Source organism: Scophthalmus maximus, chromosome 15 (assembly GCF_022379125.1).
Source record: "Scophthalmus maximus strain ysfricsl-2021 chromosome 15, ASM2237912v1, whole genome shotgun sequence".
Lineage (NCBI taxonomy): Eukaryota > Metazoa > Chordata > Actinopteri > Pleuronectiformes > Scophthalmidae > Scophthalmus > Scophthalmus maximus.
The window spans coordinates 14,135,001-14,155,695 of NC_061529.1; the positions used below are offsets into that span (position 1 = coordinate 14,135,001).

A 20,695-nucleotide genomic window follows, 5' to 3' on the forward strand; every position below is an offset into this window, starting at 1 on the left:
ATTGGGGTCAGAGTTATATGGAGCAAAGGCCAAGGAGAGGAGATATATGGAGAGGAAAGGAAAGGAAAGGAATCTAGTAGTAGTAGGAGAAGTAGCATCCGGCGTTCTTGATTTATATCAAGCCTAAAGTTTTCAGAAACGTTGCAGAGCCTACACCACAGCCTCCGCAAGGGGCCCTATACAATTATGTCGCCAAAAAACACCAGTCGGCAGTGGGGTTTCTATGCCACTGTGTGTGTATGGCTCATGAAATGGCGGCTCAAAATGAGTGGATGATATTGGAGTTTGAGTTAATAAATGTTGAACACCAGTGACTTTGTACTGAAATGTACAAAGTCAACTGTATGACAATTGAAATGATTGGGGCAGAAAGAAGGTGAGTTTTCTTTGCTTGTCCAGCCGCTGAGAGACACGGACACGATTTGCTACCACGCGAATCAATCACAGTAGTCGCCTATGTTCTTTGTAGGGTCCCCACTATCATATGAGCAGGCTAGTTAATTCTAATACTTGCATTGCATTAATTTCGTTGTCAGTTTGAGTGTTTCTCAGTTTAGCCAAGGTCGCCACTCCAAATAAAACACAAAAACATCACTTCCTGTGCAGGATTTTTATCAAGGACAATGGTCCACACAGTGAACAAAGAGTGTTTTAATTCTCAGTGTAGAATGATCAAATGGTATACATCATATCTCACCATATAGCGTATTGTTGTTGTTAACTGACTGTCGTACTTGCAGCTTTTCTATTATCACCATTACTCTGAATACAATACAAACCTCGTCAGTCCAAAGTTACATCAGACACGATGACAGAGCTCCAATTAGCAACACGTATATATTCGGTGCAATGAGTGTGACTTGGTTTTTGTAATCGCTGATCATTATACGTGTTGACGGACGCAGACACACCACACCTGGGAAATGCTCTCCTCATCCCCTTCTCTTTCCGTTTCCATTTCACCTCTCCTCAATTCTGCACAGCCCCCCTCCCTCGTTCACTCTCACCCTTCTCTCTCTCGCTCCATCTGCCCCTGACCACGGAGAAGCGATTTGCAGCAGCAATCCGTCGCTAATTCTCGCTCAGCGTTCATGAAAAATGTATAGCAGGCAGACTGTGGGGAGATGCAGATTGGTGCTGGGCCCTCAGCGAGAGCCTGGCTCTGCATTAATGGAACAGTATTTTCACCCTCTCCATCCCTCCCCTCCGTGTACGTCTATTCTCTCTTCTTATTTGTTATTATAAAACATCTATCTATCTATCCATCCATCCATCCATGTATTCACAGTCTGATTAAACAAAAGCCATAAATATTCCATGTCTCGGTGGAATATTAGCAGCTCAAACAACCAAAACACATCTATCTGCAATCTGAACAAATCTGCATGAGTGTGAGTGTGTGTGTGTGTCTTCTTGTGTGTGTGTGTGTGTGTGTGTGTTTTTGTGTGTGCATTTGCCTATGAGCACAGTGTGCAGCCAGCTAAACCTTCTCAAAGATAATAAGAGGAAAAACTTTATCTTAATCTTTAAAAGGCACAACGTGAAGTTTGAATCCTGCTGTGAAATGGGTCGTGTGTGTGTGTGTGTGTGTGTGTGTGTGTGTGTGTGTGCACGAATGCATCTAAGCATGGGTTCTTGTGTATGGATTGTGTTTAAAGCACAGGTATCTTATGCAAGTAGATTAATAACAGCACTGTAATGCCATCAGGACTAGTCACAGTGAGGATCATGCATTATAAACCTCCCAATGAGTTTACACACACACACACACACACACACACACACTCGTGCGCGCACGCAACACACACATCTCTTCCTGTCGCTATAGCAACGCTGGTGGTGTTGCTGCCCCCAACTTCAAAGAGTCAGATGTAATTTCAGCCTCCCAGCAGCCAGAGGGAGCCATGGTGATGACAGAATATTCCTCCGCTGATGGCTCTGTTCTCCCTCCATCCCTCATTCAGTCACCTCACTTTTATTCTCCTCCTTCCTTCCTTCCTTCCTTCCTCCCTTCCTCCCCTGCCCAGCCAGCCTGCTGTGAGGCCAGGCTTCCAGGACCAGACATAAAAATAAACCCAGAAAGGTTAGAAGTGGTTGACTGACGTGAAGGCATGCGGTCGTTGAAGGAAGAGGGGGGTTTGAAGGGGAGGATGCTAAATAAGGGAGAAGGGAAGGGAAGTGGAAAGGAGATAAGGAGGAAACGGAAAGAGGGAGATGATGTAGTCATTTACTCATTCTTTCCAACTCTTAGTCCAGTTTCTCTCTATTTCATCTCTGCTACAGTCAAGGGTGACAAAAAAGTGAGCAGGAGAAAAGGTAGATTGTGAAAAGAAATAAAAATCTGCTGTTGCAAATATGACTGAGCTTAAAATATTTGTTACTTCATTCCACGTTGTTATCCAATGAGGAAGAAAAAATTCTGACTCACATACTGAAAAATGATTTGAGAGGAGAAGCTCCCCCCATAATAACTACTAACGAATATGAAATAGATGTATCCAATCTTCTGTTCAGATTGGCTCAATAACATTTGAACGATTTTAACAGTGAATTTAAATATTAATGTAGTAAGAGAAAGTCGCCATTTACAATGGAGGGGCTTAGAGACAGAAGGGCGAAATCTGGCATTGATGGTTTGTGGAAATGAAATCGATAGATCCAAGTACGCGCACTAGATCTATTCGGCGATCTGAAGTCAATAGGAGTATTTCATCAAAAGCAAATCAAACAATCGAAGATCACACTTTAGGAACAGAACAGGATGTGAAACCTGGTAAAAACAGGCGCCGCGTCGTGTTCATTCATCATGTGTCGTGTTCATCTGGTATCCCGATTTAGCAGCCTTTACGTTCACACGCTGTTGACTGTCTCGTGGAGGATCGGGGACACTTAGGAAGGTGTTGGTGTGTGTTTTGTGTCCCATAAGATTTTTTAAAATAAAATAAAGAAACGTTCCTCAGTGCCACAGATTACTGCCCCAGATATTAGCAGTCACGCACGCAGAAGCAATGTACGTATATGTCAACACACACACTTACCCACGCACACACAGTCATCCACTTTCTATTTACATCACCCCTTTTGATAGATGTTTATGCAGAATCCTGCTTGTCATTGAAATTCAGATCGGCGGTTTGTGTGCGCTGCCGCCTTAATGGAAACCAACAGTCGTGGGCTGCCTCTCCTCTGTCCTCCTTCCTCCTGAATCTGAACTAGTCTGTTCGCAAAGAAATAAGCCCTGACAGAGGACACGGGGCCAGAGAAAGAGAACTGATGGACAAAAGATTAAAAAAAAAAAAAAGATGCAGAAGGGAAACATTTCTCTCCTTCTAGGGTCAGTCGTCGCTCCCTCTCCTCCTTTATCTCCCCGCTCTGTTTCGCCCTCCTCCGTCGGAGAGGCCGGTGTACCGGCGCCAGTGGAACCGGACTGGTGTTTTCTTAACCGAGTTCATCCCTCTCCATTTCCCCCTCACTCTGAGATGACAAAGCCTGTCACACACCAGGGGTGCACGCATGTCCAAGCATAGGTGTAGGTAAGTGTGTAAGAGTACGTGCACACACACACACACACACGCACGCACGCACGCACGCACGCACGCACGCACGCACGCACGCACGCACGCACGCACGCACACACACACACACACACACACACACACACACACACACACACACACACACACACACACACACACACACACACACACACACACACACACAAACACACACACACCCGTCTTCCTATTTCCCCTTCACTCTGGTGTGTGTGAGGCTTCTGTCAGCCTGCCTGTCAGGGGTGGTTGGGTATAACCATGGCCTCCCCCACCCCGCTGCTGAAGACCCCCCCCCCCCCACACACACCTCTCTCTCTCTCCCCCTCTGTACCTCTGCTGCTCAGCCTTGTGTTACCAGTTTGCTTTAACAACCTACACAGCCCGGCATAGTTCCCAGTAGGTAAAACAGTGTGTAGCCATCAAATGTTGCCATACGATAAAACTTGTAGCAGCTTCAGGCAAAAATACTTTATTGATCCCCGCCGGGAAATAATTCTCTTTTGGTGCGTCTCTCTTCCACGGGTGCAGAGCTTCAGCTGCAGAGGACTGCTGGTACGGATTCAGTGCCCTGCCAAAGGACACTTCGGCAGATGCTTGACGACATGGAGGTTCAACCTTCCAACATTTCAAAGGGACCTGCCGTAGGGTTATCCATCCAAAGGGGTTTCTTGAGGCAGTTGTCAGGCCATCACTCTGGAATGATATCGCACGTTAACTAACCTGGGTCTCGGATCACGCAAGCAGCGTTATTTCAAGAAAAACAGTCCTCCGGCCCACAGGGGACAGATACCGACTAGCTTACATAAAGACATTGTGCAACCGCAGCACGTGTATGTCACAGATTGCACCATTTATCTCTCATTGCATCTGCACTCGCTATATATGACCCATGCTCGGTCCCGATAAGCAAACATTTCTCCATTGTCCTGTTCACTATTTATGAACAGAAATTCTGCACAAATACGAATAAGCACATGCGGAGTACGACAGCGAGGGAGACGAGATCAAGATGTGATTCCATGATCCAAACAGAATGGACAGAACAGAAACCATACTATATAAGCAAAGGACAACAAGCTGGAAAATTGACGCTTTGAAACCCCATTGCGGGGTTTAAAGGAATTGATATAAATATGACAACGAGATGGGCATATCTCGATTGACACACAAAAACATTCACGGTAGTGCCAGTGGCATCCTGGCATCCTCCTGGCTGACTAGCCAAGGCTCTAGGTAAAAGAATCCACTACTTAGACGGCCCCATGACTGTTACTTGCACTTTTTAACATCATTTAAAAGAACCGCTTCCATAAAAACAATTATAGAGTTGTACAACGTTTCTGTGCAAGTTATACGCCGTTGCAGAAAGGTTTTACAATGTCACTTGTCACTGTTTTAAAGAACAATGTGTGAACGTATAGTGGCTGTTGCCTTGGCGATTTGTTTTACAGTACGAGCCAGAGTGGCTCTGTGCCCATTAACTCCAGTCACTAGTGAATTCAGAGCTAATCACTGCCCCCTACTGACACGACAGCGGTCATAATATGAAATGAAATGAACAACCAGCGCAGCAAATCACAACGTAGAGATGGATCGTATGCAAGGAAGACGCTCTCTTGTGTTTTGCCCTCCAAAGTTAAAATCATGATTTCATCGAGACTGTTTTAATATACGGCCTCTTTGGAATTCAACTGACGTCAATCTGTTGTTGCCTAAGTATTTTAATGTCGCTACGAAAGGAAAACTGCAAACCCAGCTGCTGCAATAGAACAGAACATGTCTATGAATTCATTATATTTGTATTTCGGGAGTTATCACAGGTGAATTTTCTGCTTAAAGGGGATGTTGACGATGTGTACAGATGAAAGGCTCTGGGAAATCCCCCCCCCCCCCACATCCCGCTTTCAATTCCACCTTCCTGTGCGTCTGCGTTTCCAAGCCGTAGGGGAACAAATGGTACAGCCCCAGCAAAAACACATGTTCCTGGCTCTTGAGGATCAAAAAAAACCCATGCGTGTACATGAAAGTGTGTGTGCGTGCTAAATGATTCATGAGAGGCAAAACGAAAAACAGGCCCGGCGTACAAGCGGAAAAATAGCCTGTCTGCATTTTAGATGAAGCCAGGGTCGCCTGACTCGCTGTGTCATGATATCCGGGTCTGCGGTGAAACGGGGGGGGGGGGGGACTGATTCGAGAAACAGTTTGATTCAGAAAGACAATCTCAAATGACATGGATATGAATCATTCTCTCTAAATTCTCCAGGTTTAATGCTTGCGTGTGACCATGGGCTTTCCCCATACACTTCGCAGTGTGAAGCTGGCTTCAGATTAGCATTTCTCCGAGCCTGTGTGTGTGTGTGTGTGTGTGTGTGTGTGTGTGTGTGTGTGTGTGTGTGTGTGTGTTACAGCCGAGGCAGGGAGCTGCTGAATGTTCTAAGAATAGGCAGCAGGGTCCAGAGAACATCTCGTCTCTGGGTCTCGCCGCCTCCCTCCCTCCCCCCCCCACCTACCCTCCTTGTTCTATCTCAACATGCTGCAAAACAAAGAAGAGGTCACATAAAAACATACAAATATAAACAGGAATTATGCCCCTGTATGAAAAAAAACTGCTACAGGCTTTTGTCCGTGTATTTTGAATGGCTTCTTAAAATATATGGTGCTGAATAGTACTGTACAGTATTCAAACATACTCCAAACCAAATTTTCACGTACGTAAAAGATATATTTGCCTTTCCGCTCGAGTCCCTCGCTCCTTTATTTTCCTCCCCCACCATTTTCCTTCCTCCCTCTCTCCCCCTCGGCTCCATTCCTCTCCCGAATCCCTCTGCCTCCCTTTTTTCCTCTCCTCCTCCCCCTGTGTGCACTAATGTGGAGGTTGAATCTAACCCTGCTGGATGACATTACTCTGCGCTGCCTGCTGGCCTGTCTGCCTGCCTGGGGACTCTAAAATAAAACACAGTGGTGGGGGCAGCCAGAGTGGGAGCACATACTGTATGGGCAGCCTGACTGACATGCTCCGATAGAGCGCGCGCACACACACACACACACACACACACACAACACACACACTCTGTGTGAGAAAACGGGTCGCAGAGGACAGAATGTGTATCAAAGTGTGGGATGAGTGTGTGCTGGTGAGTAAAGGAGCCTGTTTGATTGTGTGTGTGTGTGTGTGTGTGTGTGTGTGTGTGGTTGTGCTGAGAGGGGGGGGCGCAGGCCTCTCCAGCTGTGCCCTGTCAATCTTTCATGACCTAACACTCAGGAAAACAGAGGAGGGCGAGGTGGACAGGAGAGAGCGGGCAAGAGACGGCGCGGGAGAGATAGTGTTTCTGAATTTCCCCTTTTGTCTGATGGAAAATAAGTCAAGGAGGGGCAAATGAGCACTGAAAGACATACAAGAATATTTTTGACTGTGCGCGTGTGTGTGTGTGTGTGCCCGCGCGTGTGCGCTAGTGTGAATAACATGCCGCTGCTAGAACCCCATAGCCTGAATTCAACATCCCTCACCCTGAACAAGCGACAAAAAGATAACCACGTTTCACTTCACCGCCTCACGCCCTCTCTCTCTCTCTCTCTCTCTTACTCATTCTCTTTCTCATCCTGCTCTTCAACCCCCCCCCCCCCCCCCCCCCCCCCCCCCCCCCCCCCCCCCCCCTTCCACCCCCACACACCCCACCCCCTTCCTCACCTCACCCCCCCGGTCCTCTCTCTGTCTTTCCACATGGCTGGCCATCCTCTCCCATCTCCCGGAGGATGGGAGGCTGTGCGGCAGCTTGGCAGGCTGTCAGGGGAGTGCTGGAGAGCAGGGAACATGTAGTGACTGGAACAGGGGTGGCGGTGGGGTTGGGGAAGCGGGGGAAGCGGGGGAAGGATGGCGGGTATAAAATCCCTGGCTCCTCACCTAACTGTGGCACTGGAAGAACTGGTTCAGCTTAGTGACGTGAGGCAAAAGATGCCACGGTCTGAGGGCGCTGCAGAGAGGAGGAAAACACAAGAGCCCTCACTCTTCTTTTATTTCTATGTACCAGAAACTGTGGGTCTCCAGCGCACGCAGCAGGAAACAACAGGGCAGCAGTCAACATGTCATCCTGTGCCAATCATGCCATCCAGCGCCGCAACACCCCCTCAAGTAACCAAACACGTCACCTTTTATTGACCCCACAATTGCCACACCTGCCCGAGGAAGCTGTCATTCCTTTAAAGCTGCTTTCAGACGTTCACTGAAGTCCCGACATTTTCCTGAACTTTTCTGGAGGGGTTGAACTTTGACTTCCAGCCCCCTGGTAAAAAATTCCCGGAGCCCATGTGAGAATACAACAGGAAGATCTGCTTTAGATTCACAGTAAGCGAAAAACAAACTGTTGCTTTCAATCGCGAAATTAACAGATAACATAAGGTAAGACTTTATTAATCCCACTCCAGGGGAAATATCACTTGTTACAGCAGCAGCAAGAGTGATTAGGCAGAAAATATTGCAAAATATACAATAGAAATAGAAGAAAAACTAATCGTGATGTCCATGCTCTACCCAGACGCAAGGCAAACTCCGGAGAATGTCCTGCCCCAATTTTTTCAGACATTTTCTGGAGTTCATCTCCGAAAACCAGCTTAAGTTTCGGTGCGATCGAACCAGTGTCGACTTGGCTCAAACATCATGGCCTTTGGTTGCAGAATAGTATTCCATTTTTTTTTCATAAAGTGACACTTTAATATAACATTAACGTTTGGTTTTTTTCACTCATCCCCGACCCTGTGCAATGTACAAGGACAGGAAATAATACATCTGCTACTGTCGACTCCACAGGGCTTCACCTGGTTTGACTGTCAAGTGGTTCAGCTTCTCAACAGACGGACTCTCTGTGCCATAGCTGCTGACTTCACTTTCCTGTGGAACTGGAGGAACAGGCTCAGCTACTGTAGAAAAAGTAAATCAGATGAGGCTGGATAAACAGCAGGAGGGATAGTGCGCTGTGAAGGCTGATCCGGTATCTAAAATCCGGCTGTGAACGCTACAATGTCCCTTTAAAATAGGAAAGCTGAAACAAACCGATTACTAAGAGTAAAAGCTGTTAAAAAATATATATATACAAAGAAAAAAATAATTCACACATTCACTTATGTATTCTAACAACCACTGTGGCATGATGAAAAAAATGCTAATGCAAGGCCTAATCACATGCCATGAACACCAGAGCTAATGCTACATGGAAACCACACGGAAATGCTCAACGCGAGCACCTACTTTGTCTTTATGTAATTAGAGCAATAACCATATGTATATATGTATATATAATATATACATATATACAGTTACTTTACAATACTATGGAACTTCAGGCGCGCTGTATTTCCAAACACATTCCATTTGAAAAGGACCAAGGGGCTGCTGTGACTTGCATTTGTGATAAGTTACTAAAGCACTTTTTTTTTCTCCCTTTGGTCTCCCTTCAAAAATCCCGCCACATCACACAGCAGCCTCGTCCCAAAACAACAACATGACACTTTGCCGACCCGCGCTCCCTCCCCCCTGACAGGGAGAAAGGGGGGGGGGGGGGAAGATGACAGCAGCTTTAGATCTGACATCAAACGCCGGCAAGAGAGTGAGAAAGAAAGAGGGGGAGAAGGGAAAAAAACAAAAAAACGGTTACATCTCTGCTGTGACAGCTTGCTGGAAGAGCCTGGCAAGCGCCGAGCAATTTCTCTCTCTCTCTCTCTCTCTCTCTCTCTCTCTCTCTCACTCTCTCTCGCCGACCGTCGCTCCATCTCGCCCTCTCTGCCCCTCTCGGTATGGGCGTGTGTGTCTCTCTCTCTCATCAGAACTTGCCGCCGATTAGGATCTCCGCGAGCCACGCGCTTTGGATGGGATGTGACAAACACACGGAGAACCCAAGGGGTAAAACGCCAGGATTAAAGTGGTGAGGGAATACGGGGCGATAGTGGCGCTGGTTCAAATAGATCGGCCCCCGTGACTGCAGTGGCTCCTCGCCTCGCCTTGCTCTCTCGCTCTGGATTCACACACTGATACATCAAGGCCATTTCTCATTATAGCACGGGGGGCTTTTATGATGCTGCTATAGAAGGAAAGACAGAGGAGGAAAGGGAAAGGGGGGCAAGGAGTGTGGGAGAATGAATATGAGAAGAAAATGGAAACATGCCCAGATAAAGCAGATGACATACTATCAGCTGTATGTTATGGAGAAGGGGGGGGGGGGGGGTAGAAGGAGTGTGTCGCAGGGAGAATGGAGGAACAGGATTCACTTGGAAAACTGACAGATACTGTAAGTCAGCCAGTGATTTGAAAGAGAAAAGTCAGCCGTGGGTGTTTGTCGAGAGACACGGGACGAGCGAGCTCACAGACTTTTGAAGGATCACTTCATGGAAAATAGTAATAGACTCCATTTGAGGTTCCTACACTTGATTTAGCTTTTTCTTGCGGTTTATTCCTCCGCTCCCGAGGCGTTTTCCAAAGTGTCTGGTGAATTAAGCGCCGCGCACCTCGAGCAGTGCCAATATTTGGGACTCTTGCAAGTGTCTATTTATTCTATTCTTGAAAGTGCAGAGGAGCTGGAAGGGGAAGAAGTGATAAGAGAGTAAATAGCGATCAGTTAAGCCAAATGAATAAATAAATAAATACGTTGGAGCAGCCCACGTCTCACTCCCCTCGTAGATCGGTCTGGCCTCACAATTTCTTCTCAATTACTCCTCCTCCAGGCAACCTGCGTAACGATTCTTTAGCTCACCCAAAGGCCAAGAGACAGTGCATGTGTGACTGCATGCGTTTAAGCAGGCATGTCTGTGTCTGCGCATATGCTTCACTGTGCATGTGGGAACGTGCGCGTGTGTGTGTGTGTGTGTGTGTGTGTGTGTGTGTGTGTGTGTGTGAATGAGAGAGCACGATGCTAGGACCACGGGCTGTCGAAAAAGAGGCGGGTCGCAGGGCGAGCGCCGCGATTCGATTGGACAGAGAAGCTTACAACTGAACATTAGACGGCCGAGCTGGAAATACAGGAAACGGAGGGAGACAAAAGAGCAGACAAAAGAGCAAATGTTCCCGTTGAGGCTTGAAGCTGTGTTTTTTGGGCGCCTGCTACGACGAAGGCTCACACTTTGATTCCGAGATGTGCGTTTGAATGCTGGTTTCTTCAACTGCATGTTTTTCGCGTTCAAGCGATGTTTTGTGCTCATTGGTGGTCGGAAGTGTCTGTCACTCACCGGCAGACTGGAGGGGCGGTCCTGGGAGACGCTGTCTTCATTGTTGGCCTTCCCAGAATTCCCTGGAGCAGAGCCCCTGGTGTTGTAGCTCTCCTGCTGGGCCTCCTAGACAGGAAAAACACACAGGGAGTCTGGGATCAGTAAAGTAAAAGGTTGTAAGTTACAGCCCCTTCAAATATATACATTAAAGAGTCAAACAAAAAGCAATACATACATACAATTTGTAAGTGAACATTTTCAATTGAGGCAATGTTTTGAACCACCAAACACCAGGGGTTGGGTGTTACAGAATTTTGTATCATGTGACCTCCTTACAGTTTTTTTTCTGCATATAAAGCTTGTTTTTTGTTCAGATTAATGTTTGCCTGAAGAACACTACAGGCATCAAAACACTCGCACGCACACACGCACACGCACACACACACACACACACACACACACTGATGTACTTACATAAAGACTTACAAACATCCAAACACACACCCACCAAAACACCATACCCACCAATTCATTTCAACCAAATCCCGGCCTAACCACCCACTAATCCTCGAAACAGACGCACGCACGCACGCACACGCACACACACACACACGCATGCACACACTCAGTTCTATTGTTCAATCTGAGTCATTTTCTTTCCCTCTGTAATCACAAGCCTATCTAGTGTAAACCAATTTTCTCCCCATTGTCGGAGGTGTTGCCCTCTCCCTCCCCCTGTATCTCTCCCTCCTTCCCTTCTCCCTCCTCTTTTCATTCGCCACGGAGGTCGTTCCTCCATCGTGTTAAGCGTCGGCAGCACAATGGCAACTTGTTAAAGAGCTCTGAGTGGAAGGATTAGCGATAACTGATCGGCGAGACGCGGCGAGAGATCACATGCGAGTGCTCGCGTGTGCACAAACCAGACACGACATACACAGAGCCACACACATATGTTACATATACACACACACACAAACACACACACACACACACACGCACACACACACGCGCGCGCGCACGCACGCACGCACGCACGCACGCACGCGCACACACACACACACACACACACACACACACACACACACACACACACACACACACACACACGGCCTGTGTGGGTGTCCTCTGGTTTTTACTTTCAAAATCCATCTTTCCCCACAGTTTGATTTCTTATCTGTTGTGTGATTATACTGTAGTAGGTGAGCAATATTCCTGTCAGCCCGGCAATATAATTTTATAGCTGAAGATTATCCTTCACAGCAAGAGATGTATCATGTGAAATGGATCTATTATTAGAGCATTAAACGGGACATAATTCGTGTCTCCGGGGCGAATGATACCGGTTCAGGACTTTTGTAGATTCTTCAGGAAATCTTATACCAAGTGAGATTCTTATATACATACAATATCTGCAGAGTCACACAGTGTGCATTTGGTTTAGAAATCTGCGCACACACACAGACAAAAAGTTAATGTATTCATTCATACATTATTAAGGAAATGTAATGACCTCAGATGCCCTCGAGTAGTCCCTTCAAATCCACATTTCAATTATTAGCCAGTTAAATCCCGGAAACTCTAATTCTAATGTTACAGGGGGTAAAAAATCCTAATTTTTCCTGAAATGTCAGTGTTCCATATAATCTTAGGAGACATTTGGTGGACACTTATTCAAAGTACCTTTTTTTAGTATGAAGTACACACTGTGAAGCCATGTCTCCCTTTTCATTTCAAAAGTACAAATTTCTGAACATGTTGGTTAACGTGTTTGATATGTATCAGTGTGGATCATTACCATTTTGTTGATGGGCCTTCTGCTCAATTAATTTAGCATAATAATTCATCGCAATTTAGATTTTCTTAAATGTTGCTCGCATCTTGCTTCCAGAGCTTGTTGATACAGTAATACATGTTGCAGATATTAACGTATGAAAATTGTAATGGTGCACCATGACAAAGGAACTATGGAACGTCCACAGTTTTTTAAAGTTATAATTAAAAGTAAGTGGATATTGGAAGAAAATAACAGAAAAAAATTCCTTTTGTGATATGAATGATTTCTTATGTGGGTGAAATTTGTGAATCTTTATTTTTCATTGATTCAATGTAATTTCAGCTCAAATGTTTAAAGATGTACAGTACCCAAAAGACATACACAGAGAACCTAATAACAATCATTTCGATCAGATCTGTGGAAGTAAGGAGTTAGAGAAGGAGCTGATTCCATTTAGGGACTTTAAAATTGAATAAAGACAATATATTCAGTTGTATTTGTGATTGTTTTAATATGCGTGTTTATGTGATGACTTTGCTTGACTGTGTTGCTGTGTTGTTGTGTATGTTATTTTTTCTGGTGTCTGTGTTGTGATGAAGATCTTGATCTCGGTGAGATTTCCCGAACAAATAAAGCCTAACTAATAGATTTTAGATTTTGATTTAAAATTATCATCACACTGAAAAAAAAAAAACTCAGCCAAAGAAATGGAACATCAAACAACAATCTTAACACAAGGAGCCTCCTTATTCCAACCCTAGAACCTAAAACCCCCAAACCAGCGACACCCCACCAACCATGTCTAAAAGCCATAGTGGAAACCTTGTACACCCAGATGTGGTTCAATCACATAAGTGGTGGTTGCCGAGAGACACAACAGGACTGCAGCAAAGAACGGAAACATGTTTTCGAAGCATGTTGGGGTTTTTAGTTTTTTTTTCCTTCAAAAGGGCCCGGGGCAAATGCTGTGTTTGTGTGCACATAGCACATCCCCCCGTGTTCACCACTGGATGTGCGCCAAGCATCAGGCTCATATTACGTGGTCGGAAGTGTTTCGTTTGAAGCACAGGCCCGGCTGAGACACAGGTGGTAGGTCCACACCTCCACAGGTAAATAAGGACCCGGGGAAGGAAGAAGGGGGAGGGGGAGAAATAGAGATGTGAGGTGGACTAGTGTTTCACACACACACACACACACACACACACACACACACACACACACACACACACACACACACACACACACACACACACACAGACTCACTCACACACTCACACACACACACATTTCAGCTCACAAGCACAATATCCGCACACGAACAGACAGTTGCTCTCACAGTGAATTGAGAAGAGAAAAGTGGCTGCAGACTCAAGTCCAATATTTATTCAGGCATATGAGTGTGTGTGTGTGTGTGTGTGTGTGTGTGTGTGTGTGTGTGTGTGTGTGTGTGTGTGTACTCGGGGGATTTCCTTTTTAAGTGGGTCAAAGGGAGGTTAGCCTCATACTACTGTTTACACTCACGTTCTTACATCATCACTGTCAACTGTAATATGGACGAAGAAGGTGGGAGAGACAGAGACAGGAGATAAGGAGGAGAAGAAGAAATTAATGAGGGAGAGAGAGAGAGAGAGAGAGAGGATGAAGAGGGGGAAACAAGGGTGGAGGGGAAAAAGACTAGAAAAAGCAAGAGCACATCAGAGGCAAATGAAGGAGTGCTGCGAGTGCATCCTTTCATTTGAGTTTTTTTTTCCAGTCCATTGTCTCAAAATCCCATTTCCCAGCTAATTTAGAAGCTTCTAAAATACACTCCACTCCATACCTTAAGCCTTAGGCCACAGCTAATCCTGTCTTCACACACACGCGCACGCACGCACGCATGCGCGCAGAGAGACATGCTCATTCATCCTCCATGCTTTTCAAAAGACTTCATCTTGGCATAGTAGAAACGAACGAGGGATATTGAAGGCAAGCGTTTGAAGTACATCGGGGAATGCAGGAATCAAACTGTGAGTTAAATGCTATTAGACAGCTGTGTGGAGAGGCGGTGTAATATTAGATTTGATTGAATAGATGACTGCCGAATGTGGTGTAATATATAGAGCCGGAGAGGTGTTACGCGGACCTAAATCAATATTGCAGCGGGGCGTTAATCCCCGCTTGCTCCGGAGCGGGAGTCGGTCGGCAAGTGTGAAATGTTGGAGGCGCGGAGAGATGTGAGACGCAGACGGTTGTTTGGTAACAATTGGGACTTTTTGACGCATCCCGCCTTCCAACAGTACAGGCTGCGGCATCACAATTAAATCTTTTACATTGTGTCAGTATGATTTCCTCAAAGAAGGGGGTCAAAGGTCAGGTTCTCCCGGAGCTCGCTGCCACCACAGTGCTGCGGGGTTAAGGGCGTCTAAGCCACAGTGCCACCGCTGTAATAGTCATCCCACACAACCAATTTGACATTTTTCCTCTTTCTTTTTTTGACACACTTAATATAAGAAGGTTATTCTAGGCCTTTTTTTTTGGTCTGATGCACTCCACATGTTCTCAACTCTACATTCAAGCAGGGGACCAAGGTGAACCGCTGCCCCCGCTTTTGCTTGTATGAGTTTGATATACTGTGGCCCGTCTCGGCAAATCAACCACGAGACTGGCACGTGACAGAGAGCGAGCAAATTTGATGCCCCGCTCGACAGGACGGAAAGCAGCCTGAGCAAAAATAAAAAGATTATCGGCCGATATTTAAAGCTGATTCCGGCTGACATCTCTCTCTCTGTCTCTCTCTCTCTCTCTCTCCATCGCCTTTCTTGTCGAAACAGTGCGAATTACTTCAAACTCCTGTACACTTCAGCATTATTTATTTCAATTTTTTGACATGCTTGGCTATTAATCCTGTTTGGCACAGCCGTTCTTCGCTCTGGGCGATAGCGTTCTTTCGTAAACATTCATGTGCAGATTTCGTCACACGTCCCCAATATAGTAGTTGTCCTGCTCGAATTTGATTGGCTCTCAATCTGTGTAGTCGAATGAACTGGCCATCCCGTCCTTTGTTCTTTTCTGTGTTCGGTGCTGAATTCCCTTCCTTTCTCTCTTTATAGACATTTTTACCTTTCTTTTTTTATCCCTCTCTCTCTCTCTCTCTCTCCTCAGACATAACTGCTCCCTTGGCCTCCATCACTCCACCTCCCTCCCTCACTCTCCCTCGCTTCCTCTCTGTCCATCCCCTCTCCCCATTAATCTCGTGCTTTCTCCACACCTTCTACCATCCCTCCTTCCACCCAACTCTTCCACTTTATCCATCACTTACCCGATCACTCTCTCCGTCCACCTCTACCTCTCCATCCTGCTCCTGTTCATCAATACCCCCCACCCCCACCCCTTCGTGTCTTCAGCCGCTCTCCTCATGACTACCAAATGAATTAGTCACCCCCTTCCTTTCCCCCTGCACCTTGGCAGATGCACATCTCCACAAAATCTGACGCTAATGCCATTAATATTCATTAAAAATTAAGCTTAATTGCGTGTCTTTAGGAGAGAGGCCCAAACCCCCACCCCCCTCCGTGCGCATACACACACACACACACGCACACACACACACACACACACACACACACACACACACACACACACACACACACACACACACACACACACACACACACACACACACGCACACGCACGCACACACACACCATCAGCACCAGTGGCCACCGCCTCCTGCCACATTCCCCCAAGGACAGGGAGCTGCTGATGTCCATCAAGCGCAGGGCAGAGATGCACAAACACACTGCATCATCGTACACACAATCAACATTCACACACCCACTCAGACGTACTGGGTCAGTCACTGGGATGAAAGGGGTCTGTACTCTCTGCCAGTAATTTCATTTGGCCGAGCTGTTAAAGAACGGACGGCCCTCTTAACGAAGAAAAACACAGCAGACGTGTACAAAAAGCTTCTCGGCCTCAGAGAGAGGAGCAATGATGACGGCGGCGGCGGCGTTGTTGGTGGAGGAGGAGGAGGACATCCATATTCAACACCCGCGCGTTCACACGTGCATCGGTTCACACTTGCAGATATGCACACGTGCTCATACCAATCAGTCCGACTGAACCATAATTGAGGCAACAATCAGCAGGGAGAGTGAGCTGTGCCGGGTTTTGCAAAAAAAAAAAAAAAAAAGAGAAATTGACAAATCAGCCTTTGGTTATGATATGCTCGGCTTTTCGCATTTGCCACTTGCGATCGTTTGATCCGTTTCGGGAAAGCATCGCAGATGCATTCTTTTTAATGCTGGTTACGTTGTCAATACATTATATCATGAGGCAGACCGACTCCCGTCGCAGACGACGGCCCCTTTTTCAACACGGCAAAAAAGACGTGCAGTTATTCCAGGATGCAGCCTGTTATTATAATCAAGGGAAAGGTGACCATTAGAATGGAAATAGCTGTTGTAAGAGCATATGCGAGATAATATCCGTGTGTGTGTGTGTGTGTGTGTATACCTTCATATTGGTGAGCTGAGGGGGAGTGAGTTTGTGTATGTGTGTGCAGCCTATCTTAATAGGTCCATTTGTAGCAGGGCCTGTTCTAGTGCCGTGTCCTTCAGATTGGATTCTATCTCAGCAATCCCCCTGACCTTTAGGACAAAGAGACTATAAGAGAGGACCAGAGCTCTGACACACACTGACACACACACACACACGCACACCTTGTACACACGAGCAAGCGTTCAGTTGTTGCCCATAAAAACAGAAGCGCACACATGCAGACACAGAAAGAAATGCATTGTGCGCAGGCCGTCCCTCAGGGATGATGTCAGATGTAGCTGACGGCGTAAGCTGCAGATGCCGTTGCCAGGCCTTTCATTCCCGTTCCTCTCAACACACTAATCAAATAAGAGCCGGTCTTTGTACCATCTTCACTTCACACACACTTTGCAAGTCCCCGTCACCAGCGCCACCACCAGCCCCCCTTCCGCCCATTCACTTCAATTGCTTTGGCTCCCATTTAGGAGGACATCCACCCAAACTGTTGTACACCCACATGACTTTTGCTAAGGCGCCGAAGAACAATAGCGGTGTGTTGGCGGGCTTGACTTTGACTGTGTCTTTTTTTTTTTTTGCGTGTGTTTTGTCTTTCTCTCTCTGTCTGTGAAGTCTGTATCCAGGAACAAATGTAGCGGCATTTCCTAACAAATGGCAGCTAAATGAGGCCCCTAGGGGGCTGTGCCACTAACTACTGCCCCCCTTTTTTTCCTGAGCCATTATGATGGTCCTAACTGTTCCAAAAACACCTCTCCCGTTCTCGTTCATTTGCATTTGAATTGCAGCACGCCTGTACAAAAACAAACATAAATCAAATAAGGGGGGGGAAATAAGAAGAAAAAAAAACGCGGCGGATTCTGGTCGAGCAATTAGCGAGTGTCAGTCAACGTGGAGGTAGAAAACACGCTAAATTAAAAATACTGTCTCAAACATGCATCACAAACACACACACACACACACACACACACAAAACCCAGATGATACATACAGTGTATACATATTTTTTTTCTTTTTCAATTTTAGCATTTAGTTTTTGCTTGAAAACTCATCAAGCTTAAGTGCTTGTCAGCGGCGGCCAATCGGGGTGCACCAGGCCCAGGGTTGCCGTGGCGATACGTGGGGACATTTAGAGGACTCCGATAAACTCTGCCATTTAAAAGGTTATGACAATTAACGCGGCTCTCTGCAAATTACCACTGCCAGACCTTTACCCACGGACGTTTCTCTCTCCCTCTTATCACCCCACACACAGCCCCTCTCTCTCTCTCTCTCTCTCTCTTCTCTCGCCATATGCCCTCCATTTCCACAGCCTGTCCTCCCTCCATCCCTCGCTCCCTCCTTCTTTCCTTCCACCCCCATCCAGCCAGCGGCATTTTTATTATCCTGTTAATTAACAGAGTTCTTCGCTTAATATTCAAATGGTGACCAATTAATGACATTGAACTTTGGGCGCCCCACCCACCCGTCCGCCATCCCCTCTGCTCCCACCACATCACTCTCTCTCTCTCTCTCTCTCTCTCTTCACCTCCTTCCTGGCTCTCATTTCCTCCGCCTCGTCCCCTCAACCTCCCCACCATCGCCAAGGTGAGCTCCCATTTCCGCGTGAGTTAAAGCGTGTGTGTGTGTGTGTGTGTGTGTGTGTGTGTGTGTGTAGAGAGGTGATTGAGGCAGGAGAGTCAGTATACAGCGAGGGGTTAATAAAGCCAGGGGGCCAGGCAGCATAAAGGCTCCACGGCCTTTTAATTAACCTGGTGTGATTAAAAGCGGGGGAGGTGGAGAGTGGGGTCGGGCGCCTGCTGCTGCAGCCGGCCAAACGTGGACAGGTGACGGACAGGAAATAGGAAATGACACACTGGAAGTTGTGAACGATAACGAATATCCGGTTAAAGTTATGCATGGAGCTTTCACCGCTGACCTGCAGACCTTCACGCTGAGAATATAGATGAAATAGACTATAAATGAATTCTAAGACTGACATACTTCTTTACCTTTTCCAGAAGTTTAGGAAAACACAAAATCCAATTAGTAGCGTTCAATGATCATCATTTCATCATTAAGAATGAACTTTCCGTCTTGACTTTTCAGCCCACATTGACACATTGTCCTTTTGATGAGTGGTGCTGAATTGTTGTTTTTTCTCTAAATTTAAACATCTACAGCTCCCTGACAACTGAGCACGCTCCCATCAGCTGAGGAAGATCATGCGACACAAACCGAAACTCCAGAACAACCACTGACTGGAGCTGGTGGTGAGACTGGTTTGTCAAATTGATCTTCACGAGGAAGTGTTGATGCAGCCTTTTATACACTGTGTGAGATATATGCATATCATCACTGTCCAGTAAAAATCACATATCTCCAAATTTGATGAATTTAAATTCTTGATATTCACTGAGGGATTCAATGTCCTTTTCGTTTACTCCACAGGTTTCATGTCCCAGTCCGAGCCAAACTAAAAGAATATGATATATAAATGTGAAAGTATGGCAGCTGGGAGCTTATTAGCAGATGGAAAAGAGTGGACTCACTGCCTGCACATTGCCTGCTGTGTTCCTGGGAAATAAAATGCTCTACACTGTAGCGCTAACACACCACCAGCTCCATGCAGGGTCCCTGTAAAATGAGCTTGTCTCCTCCAATCAGGTGAGAGCTCCTCTCCGCCTTTAGCGCTGCTCCCCTGAGCCCGTACTGTCAGACAGGAAGAGGAAATAGTTAAGGCCAATAGAGGAAATGACCAGTGGGATCAGTTTCGCAGAGCGGAGAAGGGAAAGGTGTTTTTTTCTTTCCTTCTTTACTAAATGGTGTAAATGTCACAGGGAATGACTTCCTGTCCAGTAGTCGAATCCTGACTTCCAGTCTTCTACTACTACTCACCCAAATACCACTCATGGCATATTCAGCATATACTCTACGGTGCGCTAACGTTATATTCTATTTCATGTAATCTTTCTCTATACATAAATCTAATACAGTGTTCTCTTGTGAAAAATGAAATAGTGTTTGCTCCATGGAATACCAGATCACAGTCAGTACTGTGTTCTCACAACATTATGAGTTCAAGTCAGCTGGCAGCGGGCCAAATTTCACCTCCTCACTCTCTCTATATATCTCTCTCTCCCTCTCCCACTTATCAGTCTATCATGACACACCCCAGTGTATACTACGCAATAAAGCAAACACGCCATAAAAAAATAATCTCCAAAATTCTTGAAATACTACTCGATACTACTATAAAAGTAACTGCGCTCTCATTTCTGTTTTTTATGAGGTAGAAAGTATTTGACAGTAACAAAATATCACGCACTTCATCTGTTGTGTGTCAAGTGCAATGCGGCTGGGAGGAGGGGAGAAAGGGCACGGATTTTTCTCCTCTTAAGTGATTTGTCTTGCACTCTAATTGGAGCCAACAACCAGACCAAAAACATTAGTGTCGTGATATTTATAGGGGCCTGTTAAAAATATGCTTCCACGTTAAATCACTTGAAAGGTTCAGTGTGTAGGATTTCGTGGCATCCAGCAAGCAAAGTTGCAGATTGCCACCAACTCTGTACCCCTCACCCCTCCCCCTCCGAGCACGTGGAGGGAGCAACTACGGCGGCCGCCAGGTATTGTAAAAAAACACAAGAAAAACAAGAGC

The 20,695-nt window shown here is 46.2% G+C and overlaps 1 protein-coding gene across 3 annotated transcripts in view; it reads right to left on the bottom strand.

Moving 5' to 3' along the window:
* LOC118286421 (AT-rich interactive domain-containing protein 1B-like) overlaps positions 1-20,695 on the bottom strand; it is a 183,784-nt gene that overhangs the window by 112,786 nt on the left and 50,303 nt on the right. For all 3 annotated transcript variants that reach the window (XM_047327194.1, XM_035610871.2, XM_047327193.1), the window contains exon 4: positions 10,767-10,871. In XM_047327194.1, coding sequence (XP_047183150.1) covers positions 10,767-10,871 — 105 coding nt within the window. The remainder of the gene's footprint in view (positions 1-10,766; positions 10,872-20,695) is intronic.